At 44.6% G+C, this 15,803-nt stretch overlaps 1 protein-coding gene across 1 annotated transcript in view; it reads left to right on the top strand.

The window, feature by feature from the left end:
• The window catches only part of BPIFC (BPI fold containing family C), a 44,268-nt gene that overhangs the window by 13,523 nt on the left and 14,942 nt on the right, over positions 1 to 15,803 (top strand). The window contains exons 4-11 of the mRNA XM_019960111.2: positions 4,412 to 4,540; positions 6,185 to 6,340; positions 6,468 to 6,531; positions 8,636 to 8,696; positions 11,354 to 11,445; positions 12,481 to 12,657; positions 13,782 to 13,835; positions 15,464 to 15,634. Of these exons, the coding sequence (XP_019815670.2) occupies positions 4,412 to 4,540; positions 6,185 to 6,340; positions 6,468 to 6,531; positions 8,636 to 8,696; positions 11,354 to 11,445; positions 12,481 to 12,657; positions 13,782 to 13,835; positions 15,464 to 15,634 (904 nt within the window). The remainder of the gene's footprint in view (positions 1 to 4,411; positions 4,541 to 6,184; positions 6,341 to 6,467; positions 6,532 to 8,635; positions 8,697 to 11,353; positions 11,446 to 12,480; positions 12,658 to 13,781; positions 13,836 to 15,463; positions 15,635 to 15,803) is intronic.

Genomic DNA, 15,803 nt, shown 5'->3' with positions numbered 1-15,803 from the left:
TGCGACCCCATGAATTGCAGCATGCCAGGCCTCCCTCTCCATCACCAACTCCCGGAGTTCACGCAAACTCATGTCCATCGAGTCGGTGATGCCATCCAACCATCTCTTCCTCTGTCGTCCCCTTCTCCTCCTGCCCCCAATCCCTCCCAGCATCAGGGACTTTTCCAATGAGTCAACTCTTCCCATGAGATGGCCAAAGTAATGGAGTTTCAGCTTTAGCATCAGTCCTTCCAATGAACACCCAGGACTGATCTCCTTTAGAATGGACTGGTTGGACCTCCTTGCAGTCCAAGGGACTCTCAAGAGTCTTCTCTAACATTACAGTTCAAAAGCATCAATTCTTTGGCGCTCAGCTTTCTTCACAGTCCAACTCTCACATCCACACATGACCACTGGAAAAATCATAGCCTTGACTAGACAGACCTTTGTTGGCAAAGTAATGTCTCTGCTTTTCAATATGCTATCTAGGTTGGTCATAACTTTCCTTCCAAGGAGTAAACGTCTTTTAATTTCATGGCTGCAATCACCATCTGCAGTGATTTTGGAGATGATTTGCAGTGATTTTGGATAAAGTCTGATGCTGTTTCCACTGTTTCCCCATCTATTTCCCATGAAGTGATGGGACCAGATGCCATGATCTTAGTTTTCTGAATGTTGGGTTTTAAGCCAACTTTTTCACTCTCCTCTTTCATTTTTATCAAGAGGCTTTTTAGTTCCTCTTCACTTTCTGCCATAAGGGTGGTGTCATTTGCATATCTGAGGTTATTGAGATTTCTCCTGGCAATCTTGATTCCAGCTTGTGCTTCTTCCAGCCCAGCGTTTCTTATGATGTACTCTGCATATAAGTTAAATAAGCAGGGTGACAATATACAGCCTTGACATACTCCTTTTCCTATTTGGAACCAGTCTGTTGTTCCATGTCCAGTTCTAACTGTTGCTTCCTGACCTGCATATAGGTTTCTCAAGAGGCAGGTCAAGTGGTCTGGTATTCCCATCTCTTTCAGAATTTCCCACAGTTTATTGTGATCCACACAGTCAAAGGCTTTGACATAGTCAATAAAGCAGAAATAGATGTTTTTCTGGAACTCTCTTGCTTTTTCGATGATCCAGTGGATGTTGGCAATTTGATCTCCAGTTCCTCTGCCTTTTCTAAAACCAGCTTGAACATCTGGAAGTTCACAGTTCATGTATTGCTGAAGCCTGGCTTGGAGAATTTTGAGCATTACTTTACTAGCATGTGAGATGAGTGCAATTGTGCGGTAGTTTGAGCATTCTTTGGCATTGCCTTTCTTTGGGATTGGAATGAAAACTGACCTTTTCCAGTCCTGTGGGCACTGCTGAGTTTTCCAAATTTGCTGGCATATTGAGTGCAGCACTTCCATAGCATCATGTTTCAGGATTTGAAATAGCTCAACTGGAATTCCATCACCTCCACTAGCTTTGTTCATAGTGATGCTTTCTAAGGCCCACTTGACTTCACATTCCAGGATGTCTGGCTCTAGGTCAGTGATCACACCATCATGATTATCTTGGTCATGAAGATCTTTTTTGTACAGTTCTTCTGTGCATTCTTGCCACCTCTTCTTGATGTCTTCTGCTTCTGTTAGGTCCGTACCATTTCTGTCCTTTATCGAGTCCATCTTTGCATGAAATGTTCCCTTGGTATCTCTAATTTTCTTGAAGAGATCTCTAGTCTTGCCCATTCTGTTTTTTCCTCTATTTCTTTGCACTAATCGCTGAGGAAGGCTTTCGTATCTCTCCTTGCTATTCTTTGGAACTCTGCATTCAGATGCTTATATCTTTCCTTTTGTCCTTTGCTTTTTGCTTCTCTTCTTTTCACATCTATTTGTAAGACCTCCTGAGACAGCCATTTTGGTTTTTTGCATTTCTTTTCCATGGGGATGGTCTTGATCCCTGTCTCCTGTACAATGTCACAAACCTCCGTCCATAGTTTGTCAGGCACTCTGTCCATCAGATCTAGTCCCTTAAATCTATTTCTCACTTCCACTGTATATAATCATAAGGGATTTGATTTAGGTCATATCTGAATGGTCTAGTGGTTTTCCCTACTTTCTTCAATTTAAGTCTGAATTTGGCAATAAGGAGTTCATGATCTGAGCCACAGTCAGCTCCCGGTCTTGTTTTTGCTGACTGTATAGAGCTTCTCCATCTTTGGCTGCAAAGAATATAATCAATCTGATTTTGATGTTGATGTTGACCATCTGGTGATGTCCATGTGTAGAGTCTTCTCTTGTGTTGTTGGACAACAACACAACAACAACACTATGACCAGTGTGTTCTCTTGGCAAAACTCTATTAGCCTTTGCCCTGCTTCATTCCGTACTCCAAGGCCAAATTTGCCTGTTACTTCTGTTTCTTGACTTCCTACTTTTGCATTCCAGTCCCCTATAATGAAAAGGACATCTTTCTTGGATGTTAGTTCTAAAAGGTCTTGTAGGTCTTCGTAGAACCATTCACTTTCAGCTTCTTCAGCATTACTGGTTGGGGCATAGGCTTGGATTACTGTGATATTGAATGGTTTGCCTTGGGAATGAACAGAGATCATTCTGTCGTTTTTGAGATTGCATCCAAGTACTGCATTTCGGACTCTTTTGTCGATCACGATGGCTACTCTATTTCTTCTGAGGGATTCCTGCCCGCAGTAGTAGATATAATGGTCATCTGACTTAAATTCACCCATTCCAGTCCATTTTAGTTCACTGATTCCTAGAATGTTGATGTTCACTCTTGCCATCTCCTGTTTGACCACTTCCAATTTGCCTTGATTCATGGACCTGACATTCCAGGTTCCTATGCAATATTGCTCTTTACAGCATCGGACCTTGCTTCCATCACCAGTCACATCCACAACTGGGTATTGTTTTTGCTTTGGCTCCATCCCTTCATTCTTTCTGGAGTTATTTCTCCACTGATCTCCAGTAGCATATTGGGCACCTACTGACCTGGGGAGTTCCTCTTTCAGTATCCTATCATTTTGCCTTTTCATACTGTTCATGGGGTTCTCAAGGCAGGAATACTGAAGTGGTTTGCCGTTCCCTTCTCCAGTGGACCACATTCTGTCAGACCTCTCCACCATGACCTGGCTGTCTTGGGTGGCCCCACACAGCATGGCTTAGTTTCATTGAGTTAGACAAGGCTGTGGTCCATGTGATCAGATTGGCTAGTTTTCTGTGATTATGGTTTCAGTGTGTTTGCCCTCTGATGCCCTCTGGCAACACCTACCGTCTTACTTGGGTTTCTCTTACCTTGGTCGTGGGGTGTCTCTTCACAGCTGTTCCAGCAAAGCATAGCCACTGCTCCTTACCTTGGACGAGGGGCATCTCCTCATGGCCGCCCCTCCTGACCTTGAGCATGGAGTAGCTCCTCTTGGCCCTCCTCGCCCACGCAGCCACTGCTCCTTCGAGGTGGGGTTGCTCTTCTCAGCCACCGCCCCTGACCTCAGACGTGGGGTAGCTCCTCTTGGCCACCTCCCCTGACATCAGACATGGGTAGCTCCTCTCGCTGCTGCCCCTGACCTCGGGCAAGGGGTGGCTCCTCTAGGCCGCTCCTGTGCTGTTGCAGCCTGGCACACCTACTGCCTCTAATTACCTGTGTGACCAGTGACCACTCAGAGAATCCTTAGAAGGAGTTCATGCTGTAAAGTAAGTTTCTCAACTAGGGAAAATACTGTCCACGTAAGAGGGCATTTGGAAGGAAGGCAGGCTGTTTACTGTCCTGATGATTGTGAGGGAGGGGGAACTATTGGCATTTAGTTGGTACACATGCCAAATATCCTGCCAACAGTCCTCTATAAAAAATAATTGTCCCATCCAAAATATGAATGTTCCCCCCATTGAGAAATACTGAAACAGCTGAGGGGAAAGATCCTGATGGCAATATTCTGTCTTTAGAGAAACTAAAGAAGGAGACTGATTACTTGAAAATTTGCTTCTAAGCCTGCTCATTTCTCCCCTCCACTAGATACAAGGGGCTTCCTGCCAAGGGTCTGAAGGGAATTAGGAAGCAGTGCCCTGAGGCTGCAGTGCAGACCCGAGGGTCCTTTCTCTACCTTCAAGCAAGCCTTAGTCACTCAGTCGTGTCTGACCCTTTGTGACCCCATAGACTGTAGCCCACCAGGTTCCTCAGTCCGTGGGATTTTCCAGGCAAGAGTACTGGAGTGGGTTGCCAGTCACTTATCCAGGGGAATCTTCCAGACCCAGGGATTGAACTGGGGTCTCCTGCATTGCAAGTGGATTCTTTACCATCTGAGCCACCAGGGAAGCCCCCTTCCTCTATAGGAATTCACAATTGCCTGTTCCTTTCAAGAGTTCTACAACTGCATTTTGGGTTTTGCTTTACTGAAATATGTGCTACGGGAGTTGCACTAATTTTTCTGTTTCTTGTTTTATAGCATAAAAATCAATGCCTTTTCATTTCCAAATACTTCACTCTCCTTTGTTCCTGGTGTCGGAATCAAGGCTCTGACCAACCATGGAACTACCAACATCAGCACAGACTGGGAAGTCAAGTCTCCACTTTTGTGAGTATTCCTCTGAAAAGTCTGCTGCTATTTTGGGGGGAAGTGGAGAAAAAAATCAAAACTGCACATGTTTGCCAATGTATTTGACATTAGGGTTCTTTCCCTCAGTCGTTAACTGTCGGGGGAGTGTGTAATTTCCTCGGTTCTGTCTCGCCACAGCAAAAATTTGAAGCGATGGATGGACCAGTGTTACAGCTTGGTTACAGCTCAGTTTTATTTGGCAAGCAAAGGAAAATACACCCTTGAGGTGTGAGGGTGGGACAACCCAAAAGAAGCAAAGAGAAGAGAAGAGAGAGGCTCAATTTTGGCTCCTCTTTTCATGTTTTTTCTCCTCCTCCTGAGCCTGCGCTGTGTAAATTGGGCTAGCCAGGAGGGCTGTTTGTTTCACTTGATGTTTTCACTCTGGTCCTCAGACCTTACTCTGTTCTGTTTTTGCAGGCTTTTTCCTTTCTTTGTCTTTTAATCACCACTATTTTGGACTCCTTTTTCCTAGTCTAACTACCTGACATTAACCATCTTTCTCAAGTGCATTCTTCAAGGAGAGATTTAAAACAGAATATCTTTTCTGGGGACAAGGGAGAGGGGCCTGAAAAGCATCAGTGGCAGAGCCGCTGATCAATGTGCCATTTAAGATTTCCTAAGAGCTAGAAGTCCCTGATTGTTAGAGGCATTGACATGAGCTTAACATTTCAGAGTCCCAGTGAATTGCCATCTGACCTTGAGCTAGTCTTTGAACATGTTTCCCTAACTGTAAGGACAACTGCTTGTCAATAAGCCTTCCTACCTCATAAGGAGGTTGGAGGAGGGTAGTCAGCTTGAGCCCAATCCTCCCTCTACCAAAAGGCCTTTGCACTCTTCTGTAGAAAGAAAGGATCAAGTTCAAGGTGCACTTATAAACTGCCTACTATGTGCAAGTCACTATCCTGAGTGAAATGTTTAGGTCTGCCTTGGTTGATTCCCCTAGGATAACACATTCATTCACCCATTTGGTCGTTCAACATCCATTTATTGAGTGCCTACTGCATCCATTTACAAATGGTACTGAATACCACTCATCTCCCTCTCAAGAACTCTAGTCTTATAGACAGTAGAAAAATAACATTTTCCCTCATAAGAAGCAGAGAGTCATGTATTATTCATTTCCTTGCTGACTTATCAACCATAGATTGAGTGCTTATTCTGTGTCAAGCCACAAGGTAAATCCTGGGGCCTGGAGATGAACACCATCAAGGAGTTCACATACGACATCTAACTGTCACCTTCCCATCTAGATGCCCGTCCTAAATAAGCTGTGGCCACTTTACCCCTATGTTCTCCCTCCAAACAAGCTTCATATATCAATTGTGGTTAATATTAAAACATGCCCAACCACGATGGAGGCCAGAGCACTCAGGATGAAATACCTACAAGGCGCCTAGAGCTGTCACCATTCGCACATTTGTTACTTCATTTGTTCAGTAAATATCCATTCAGCTCCACCCCTATCTGTTGTTAAGTACCAGGAATCCAGAGGTGATGAGGTTCCTGCCCTCCTGGGGCTTACAGCCTATGGGTAAGCCCTCCTATGGGCGTAGATTCAGAGGAACAAGATCCATCTCCACCCCTGCCCAGGCTTGGGTAACCTTGCACTTTTTCTCTCAACAGCCAAGACACAGGAGCAGCTGACCTGTTTCTCTCTGGGGTCTATTTCACTGGTATAGTTGTCCTGTCCCGAAATGACTTTGGTCACCCGATCCTGAAGCTCCAAGACTGCTATGCTCAAGTGAGCCATGCTGACGTCTCGTTTTCTGGAGAGCTCAGGTGAGCAAGGGCACCCTGGTGGGCAGTGGCCAGGCTGTGGCTGGATTCTCAGGCGGCTCCTAGGGGTGGTTATCAACTGGCAGATATGATTCTGTATAAGCCTTAAAAAAAATTTTTTTTTCCCTAGTGTCCTATATAACTCCTTCGCTGAGCCCATGGAGAAACCCATTTTAAAGAAATTAAATGAAATGGTAAGTCCTTAAAGATTATCCAGCCACAGTGACATGCTGTCAGCAGCAGTTCTACCATGCTTTGATGAACTCTAAGTCAATAAACCTTGCCTGAGCACCAGCTGTGTGCTAAGCACTCCCCAAGGCACTTTCACAAACATTACCCTTTGCAGCTTAATAGTTTCTCAAGTGCCTGCTATGTGCCAAATACTATGGTTGGTGCTAGAGATATAGAGATACATAAAACAGCACTCCTTCCCTCAAATCCTGACCTCAGGGTGGGCAAACAATCAAAAAGATTTGGATTATTGTGTGCCTACTGTATGCCCAGCACTAGGCTATAGTCTGTTGGGGATATGCAAAAGGAATACGCTCCTCTGTTTAGGAAAACCCAGTTCAGACTTGGGAAACTAACTGAATATGTATTTGAATCTTGTACATACCTATGTTGTCCTTAGATTGAACTGAAGGGGTTCAGAGAAATGGAAAAATTAAATAAATAGATCCTGGAAGTATCCTGGGGGATACTTTTGGAGGGTGCAGGTCTTGAACTTGGCCTTGAATTACAGGTAGGATTTGAATAGGTAAGGAATGGGAGAAAAGAATGGATATTTCCAGCCAAGTGAAATAGTGTAAGTTAAGGTGACTTCCTGATTCCAGAAGTCAGCATTTGGAGAAGGAAAAGATGGAATTGGTGGTGAGCCCTCTTTCTAATCCTGACAGTATCTTCCCTGAACACTTCACATGTTTCTGGAGAGACAAGGAGACAGGTGAGGAGGACAGGGAAAAGAAAGGAGATTCATCTCTGGAAAAGAGGAGCAAGGATGGTGTCTGGCTGTCTCCATCCTCCTTGTGTTGAATTCAATGCTCAGAAGGCAGGAGGTAGATAATGAACTTGATGAGCAAATTGACACACAGAAACATTAAGCAGCTTGTCCAACAAGGTTGCCCGGCTTGCCCAAGGATGCTGAAGCTTTCCTATCTTTCTCCATCCTGACCTGAAATTTGCTGAGTGCCAGCGAATGTGCATATTAAAGAGTGGCTGGGAAAGAGTGCTGTCACCTTAAGAGACCCCACCCTTGCTCATCCATCGTTCAAAACGAGTCATGGTCCTTTGGCCTCCAAAAAGAAGCCGATAGTTAAGCTTGCCTGGAGTTTATATATGACATGGAGCTCATAGATGCTTTGCTTCTAGGGTTCCCTCTGTGTCACTGGAAAAGGACAGGAATGCTCCGACCACAGTGGTCTAGCCATGTCAGACCAGATTTCAAATCCTGCTGATCTACTTGATCACCTTCTCTAAGCTTCAGTTTTCCCATCTGTAAATAAAGGACAGTAGTGCCTGCCCCTCAGGACTGTAGTGAAAACAGAATGAGGTTAACAATCGGTAACATTCATTGAATGCTTATGACATAGCAGATGCAATTATCATCCACGTGTTGCAGATGAGGGGGGTGAGGCAAAAGAGTACAAGGAACTTGCCAAGGCATCCAAGGCCAGGCAGTCAGACTCCTGAGCCTCTGCTTGTAACCTCCACACTGAGTGTTCAGCGTATGCCTAGCACATGGCACCCACCTCGGTACTTTTCCTCCTTCCTACAGATGTGCTTGGGAGTGATTCAAGATTGCTTTTCTGATTCCAAAAGGGGTTCTGATCTAAGTAGATGTTTGATCAAATGAGCTCTCAAAGCAGCCCAGCAAGGAAGTCAAGTCCCTGATCTAACTCTCCCAGGGCAGGGCCTGGCATGCTGGCAGTGAAGGCAAGAGGCAGGGGCATCCCTGCCATCAGGAGAGGCTCAGCAGGTTCCCCAGGTGTCATAGCACATGGACTGGGCACACGTCCTTTCGTGCCGCAGGAAGGAAAGCCAAGAGCTCGTTCTTTGATGGGGCAAGCTGGGTGTAGTCCCAGTTGCTCTGAAGATGAGCCAGCATTCAGTGGCACACCACCCACTCACTAGGAACTTGAGGCCCATGGACATCAATTCATTTAAGGGAAACATTTAAGGGAAAGTCCAAAGGGAGAAGGTCTTCTTACTGAAAGGCCTTTGTGGGCGCGGTCTAGGCCCTGAAACAGAGATGTCCAGTACAATGTGATAACTTGCATTTTTTTTTCCTTTTATGGCCAGCTCTGTCCCATTATCACAGGTGAGGTGGAGGCACTGAATGCCAATCTCAGCATGCTGGAGGGTGAGTCCTAGAGCCGTCTCTTCCGGGTGCTTCTTCTCCCACCCTGCACTCAGGTGCTCTCCAGGTGGGCTTTGCTCCAGCTCTCTGGTCTGCTTTCCCCTCTGCAAACTAGTGCCACTGCAGGGAGGGGCACACAGGGACTGACCCGAGTGTGTAGGGCCTGCTCTTTTCTGCTGGTTAGCTAGCTTCACTGCAGGAGGAGATGGCTTCAGGAGACAAGATGCAAGGCAGAGGATTAAACTCTTGTGAGCTTGAATCCCAGCTCTGGTACTAAACCCATCCTCTTCAGAATGATGGATGCTCATCCTGATCAGTTACCCCTGGTTCTAATCCCTTTGGTGGTTCCTATAGCTGCCTTCAGGATCAAGTCCAAATCCCTTAACATGGACTACAAGACCTGCCTGTCATGGTCCGGCTCCTCCTCACCTCTCTGAACTTCATCTTCCACCTCTAGCTGCTCCAGCCATCAAACTGCTTCTCCTTCCTCACACCCTTGCCTCCCACCTTGCTGTCCTCTCTGTCTAGAAAAGCCTTCTCTCCTCTTCATCCATTTATTCACTTAAGAGATATTTACTGAGTACCTGTCTCTCTGCCAGCACTGTGCTAAGCACAGCTCCTTCTGCTTCCTGTCCCTCAGCCATTTCTTGTCCTATTCCCTCCGCTCAGGCATAGTTCCAGTTCCTCAATGCTCACCTGATACTTTGGGTGTTTCTATCTCTTTGCACACCATCCACTCATCCCCCAATGATGTGCTGAGCCCCTGGAATAGGCTGGGTGCTATTCTTGGTGCTGGAGATGCAGCAGTGAGCCTAGGAGACAGAAATACCTGCCCTTATGGGGCTAGTGAGAGGAGACAGCCAGCCAGCAAGATAATTAGTAACATCTACAGTATCATTGCAATAAATGGTAAGACGAAAACTAAAGCAGGGAAGGAACTTGCTGGCAGTGGGGCGGGGGCGGGAGTGGGGGCTGTTTAAAATAGCCTGGCCGGGAAAGGCACCCCTGAACAAGTGGCATTAGAGTAAGGACCTGAATGAAGTAGGGAGCTGCTGCTGCTGCTGCTGCTAAGTCGCTTCAGTCGTGTCCGACTCTGTGCGACCCCTGAGATGGCAGCCCACCAGGCTCCCTCGTCCCTGGGATTCTCCAGGCAAGAACACTGGAGTGGGTTGCCATTTCCTTCTCCAATGTATGAAAGTGAAAAGTGAAAGTGAAGTCGCTCAGTCGTGTCTGACTCGTAGCGACCCCATGGACTGCAGCCTACCAGGCTCCTCCGTCCATGGGATTTTCCCGGCAAGAGTACTGGAGTGGGATACCATTGCCTTCTCCAAAGTAGGGAGCAGCTGCTCCTAAATCTGGATGAAGGACTTTCCAGTCAGAGGAAAACTCAAGCTCAAAGGCCCCTGTGGGAACATGCTGAGTGCCTTGGAGGAACTGTCAGGAGACCATACTGGAAACAGAAGGAACGAGGGGGAAGTATCAGGAAACAAGGTCAAAGAGGGGAAAGCAGATGGTTAGAGCTTCAGAGTTCTATAGGTCATCACGAAGGCTGGCTCTTAGTCTGAGATGAGAAGTTGTTGGAGAGTCCTTGCATGTCCTGACTTATATTTTAAGGAGATCACTCTGGCTTCTATTAATTATAGGACAGGGTCAAAGGTGGAGGCAGGGAGACCACTTAAGAGATTGCCACAGTGACCCATATGAGCAAGGAAGGGAGGGGCCTGGATGAAGTGAGGAAGATGGTGAGAGGCGTTCAGGTTCCAGATGTACCTGGAGGGTAGAGACAGTGGTACTTGCTGACACATTGAATGTGGATCATGAAAAGAATCAGGGATGGATGACCCCAGGGTTTATGTTGAGCATCTGAAAAACTGGAAGAAATGGATTTATTGATACCAAGGTGGGGAAGACTATAAGACTCAGTTTGTAGCTGGACCATCCAGAGCTCAGCTATAGATCTGCTCTTATTACATTGTGTTAATTTCCTGTTCCACCTTGAGTTCCTTGAGGGGAGGAACTTTGACTCTTCTCTGTGTCCCTAACACCAAGCACAGTGCCTAACTCATAGTAGTTTAATAAACAAGGGATGAAAGGAGATGGTGTCTGGACAGATGGATTGATGAGTGGATGCAGATAGATGAATAAAAAATAATAGATTGGCGAGGTAGGGAAAGAGTAAGAAGATGTAGAAAAGATGAGGAAAGAACCAGTGGAAGAGTCCCATGTCCTAGCTTGCTGTGGGCAAATTTCTTCACTTTTGGGAGCATGTATAACAGGATATGGACGAAAATTTGGTGTACCAATGGACATGAATTTGAGCAAACTCCAGGAGATGGTGAAGGACAGGGAAGCCTGGGGTGCTGTAATCCATGGGTTCACAAAAAGTCAAGACACAGCTTAGTGACTAAACAACAACAGCCAAAATTTTATTGATGTTTCTCTCAGGGCAATGTGACAAATGAAAGTTTTTATTTTCTTCTTTTCATTTATCTACTTTTCCTGAGTTTTGAAAAGTGAGCAAGTGTTATGTAAGAAATGGGGTAATAGTTAATTTTGTTTTAAATAACAGAGGATTCAGAATTATATTGTTCTGGATAAACATTAATCGTGTTATACTATACCTGTATGAATGTAAATTTTCTTTTTTCTTTGTTTTTTAGTTTTAAGAAAGATTGACAACTATACTCTGCTGGATTATTCCCTAATCAGTTCCCCAGAAATTACTGAGAATTACTTTGACCTCAATTTGAAGGTAATTTTGTCATCATCAGAGTTCTGATTTTGGCCATTAACAGCCAATATTCGAGGAACAAACATTATGTGCAGAAGGAAATATAACTACGTTCTCTTCCAATAATTTAATTTTCTTTCAAGGAATTCTCTCATGTTTATGTCCCTTTAAAAGACTCTTGAACACTTTCTTGATTGGTAAATGATTGTTTGGATTACATGACATATGTCTGCCTTCTTCAAGAAAAGTGTGTTGTCTTTACGTCTGGGAGTAAGGTTTGAGGCTAAGAGGCAGCAAGTAAGATAGTCTGCATTTATTAGAACTCAACAGATCCATATATTATAAATATTGATACTTCTATTTATTCCTAACTCTCAGGTTAGTGAATTTAACTGAGGGCTGCTGATCTTGGTCAGGGCCATTAGCACATGATAATGGTGTGTGCTGATTCTAGAAAAGTGATTAACTGTGGTTACATTATTTTGCTCCAAAGTTAATATCATTGTTTTTTTAAATGCATACAGACTTATGTTTCAAGGACTCAGAGTCATTCAAATCAGTTAAACGTTACATGAGACACCATTTTGTAATAACAACCTATAGCTAATGAGGTCAGCATTTAAAATGTCACAAAAATGCTTTAAGCCACGTAGCGTCCTGGGTCCTTTTGTGTCTGTGATGCCCCAGATGCTCAGAAGTCATGGGTTTTGTAGATCAGAGGTTTGACATCTTTAATTTTCTACATGGCACTTTGGGAACTCTCCAGAGCTGTCCCCTCCAGATACAGGCACTTGCCTTCCTTTCTCTGAGAAGAGGACCAACAAGGACGCTCTCACCAGATTACACCCCAGGGTGGACAAGACACGCTCAGATCTGCTCAAGAAGTCATCAAAGCATTGAAATATAGCCCGTAGTCAAGCAGTCAGAGGACTCACGGTTTTCTCATCCCTACTGAGTTTCTGCAATTTTCCATATTCTGACTTGAGTGGGTCCACGTCCTTTTAACCCTACACAGCTGTCTTCCCCTAATACACTGGTCTTTCTATTTCCCCACAGGGCGTTTTCTACCCGTTGAAAAGTCTCCGATATCCCCCCTTCCCATCAGTTCCTTTTGTGCTCCCGGAACGCCGTGACTCTATGCTCTACATTGGAATCTCCGAGTATTTCTTTAAATCTGCATCCTATGCTTATTTTACAGCTGGGGCTTTCAGCTTCACTCTCACCACAAAAGAGGTGAGGAATGTTGATGGATGATATTTTAAGTATCCCATTACGGGGGTTGTTAGGTTCTTATTCCTGGGCCTTTGTAGACACTATCACTTCTAGCAGGACAATGAATAAAGGGATTGCAGAATGAATGTTGATATGAATTGGAGAGTTGCTGGGTTTCCAGTTCTGCCAATTTCAGCTTTTTATGTTCTTCTAGACTGATCTTAAATAATACTAAGAACCCCTTTCACTACTTATTACCTGTGATGAATACCTGTGAAATTTTGGCAATTTCAATGTACCTAACATCTCTATGCCAGATTTTCATCATTTGGAAAATAGGAATAATAATAAATCCATACACATGGGGTTGTTTCGGGCATTAAAGAGGTTTACATATATGTAAAGTATTCAGGCCAGTACCTAACACAGAATACATGCTCCATACATGTTTATTATTATTGTTTGTGTTATGCCAACATAAAGATTTCTCCTATTGGTAATTACAATTGACATCTACAATGATCAGTAAATAGCACAGATATTCACTGACCTCTTTGTCATGCCCCTCCCTTTTATAATGAGAACACTCTCTCCAGCCAGTCAGCTAACAACTTTCATTGAGTATCCCTTATGACTCTTTCCATTCTCTAGGTCCCAATTATACATGTAGTTATAAATCTTATGTTCAAAATGCTGGTGGCAACACCGGCTCCCAGACACCGCTGAGAATGAGATATTTCTAGTATCAGACCTGAAAACCATTCATCTGTGAAGATAAATTGCTTATGCATTGTTTATCTCAGTAATCTCTGAAAATGAGGACAATAAAACAAGACTTCTTGTTAACCACTGTAAAACATTTACATATGGGTCATACCTATATGATGTACACTGTGTTCCCAAGGTTAAAAGGTACTTCTCAAAGCAGTGTAGCTTCCTGTGTGACCTAAGGGCAAGTGACTTTACTTCTGTGGGCCTCTGAGTTCCTGTGTTTGGGCTATGAATCGATAGATCACCTTCAAACCCTAGGCATTTCTGGTGCAACAGCTTCACGATTCATAAAAATGATAAAGAATGCTGCATTTTGCCTGAAAATACAACCCAGGTGTAAACCTTCCAGTGACATGATGTTCTTGATTTTCCAGATTTCCAACCATTTGCTTCACAACTCTCAAGCCCATGGCAACATGCTCTCCCGGGTGAGTGCTCAGGGTTTGACTCCTTAATGGTGTATTTGCTTTCATTGCAGTTATTTCTGGAAGACTTTGTATTCCTTTTTGGTTCAAGCTTGCATCTATATTTCCCTTCTTAAGAGGGTTTTTTTTTTCTTTTTTATTTATTTATTTATTTATTTACTTTACAATATTGTATTGGTTTCACCATACATCAACATGCATCCGCCACGGGTGTATACATGTTCCCCATCCTGAACGCCCCTCCCACCTCCCTCCCCATACCATCCCTCTGGGTCATCCCAGTGCACCAGCCCCAAGCTTCCTGTATCCTGCATCGAACCTGGACTGGCGATTCGTTTCTTATATGATATTATACATGTTTTAATGCCATTCTCCCAAATCATCCCCCCTCCCTCCGCACAGAGTCCAAAAGACTGTTCTATACATCTGTGTCTTTTTTGCTGTCTTGCATACAGGGTTGTCGTTACCATCTTTCTAAATTCCATATATATGCGTTAGTATACTGTTTTGGTGTTTTTCTTTCTGGCTTACTTCACTCTGGTGGTCCAGTGGCTAAGACTCCATGCTCCCAATGTAGGGGGCCCGGGTAAAGTACTTATTTATTTATAGTGCCACATGCGGGATCTTCAGCTATGGCATGAAGGTCAGGCAGTCCCTGACCTAGGACTGAACCCAGGCCCCCTACATTGGGAGCATGGAGTCTTAGCCACTGGACCACCAGGGAAGTCCCAAGAGTTTTGTCTTTTCATCAAATATCTACAAATACTAACTGAACAATACAAGTTTCTAGTGAAGACATTGTACATTCACAGAATAAATCCTCTCTTCCTTCTATAAGTTCCACCGCTCTTGAAATAATTACTTTAAATGGGAAAGGAAGGAACAGGGCTTACATTTGTGACCTTAGTAGTAGTAGTGTTAGCCGCTCAGTTGTGTCCAACTCTTTGCGACCCCATGGGCTATAGCTTGCCAGGCTCCTCTGTCCATGGAATTCTCCAGGCAACAATACTGGAGTGGGCTGCCATTCCCTTCTCCAGGGGATCTTCCCGACCCAGGGATCGAATCTGGGTCTCTCGCATTCCAGGTAGATTCTCTACCATTGAAGCAACCAGGAACCCATTTGAAACCCTAGTCAAGCAACTACTAAGATCATGGTGGCGTGGCACCTGAGTACTGGGCACAGTGTACTGAAAGGGTCAGGTTTGCCCTGGAGGCCCCAGAGGTGCTCGTGTAGCTTCCTGGGTTTAGAGCAAGGATTGTAAGTCAGATAGACCTAGACTTGAACCCTAGTTCTACAACTTACCTGCCTGAAACCTTGAGAAAATTACTTAATCTCTCTAAGGCTCATTCTCTTTAGTTGTGAAATGGGAATCCTGATAGAACCTGCCTCACAAGGATTTTGTGGACATTGAATGAAATAATACTGAAAGTCCTAACATGTGCCTGACACACAGTATGTGTTCAGTAAATGCCAGCTGTTCTTAATCCTATGTTGTTATTGGTATTATTATTAAAGAGCTTTTTTCTGACTGTGATGATGTAAGATTAATCACCACAGGCCACCCCAGATTTGTGATATCTCCTCCTCATCTCATGACTCCCGATCTCTCTCTTTCCCTGAATGTGGGCAGATTGCAGAACTCTACATCTTGTCCAAGCCCTTCATGGTACAGGTCATGGCAACAGAGCCTCCTGTGATCAGTTTACTACCAGGTAACTTCACCCTGGACATCCCCGCCTCCATCATGATACTCACCCAGCCCGAGAACTCGACTGCAGAAACCATCGTTTCCATGGACTTTGTAAGTCTGTGGGGACAGGAGGGCAGCCTATGGATACCAATCCTGTCTGTGCAATAGACCACTGACCTGCAGGCTCTACCAAATGTTTGGAGGGATGGGATGAGCTCCATCAACTAGGGGAGGGGGCAAGGTTGAGACTGAGGTAGAGGAAGGTATGGAGGCCAGTTCT

This window comes from Bos indicus, chromosome 5, assembly GCF_029378745.1.
Source record: "Bos indicus isolate NIAB-ARS_2022 breed Sahiwal x Tharparkar chromosome 5, NIAB-ARS_B.indTharparkar_mat_pri_1.0, whole genome shotgun sequence".
Taxonomy (NCBI): domain Eukaryota; kingdom Metazoa; phylum Chordata; class Mammalia; order Artiodactyla; family Bovidae; genus Bos; species Bos indicus.
The sequence above is the reverse complement of the archived record's forward strand: the minus strand, read 5'-3'. Positions and strand labels throughout refer to the sequence as shown.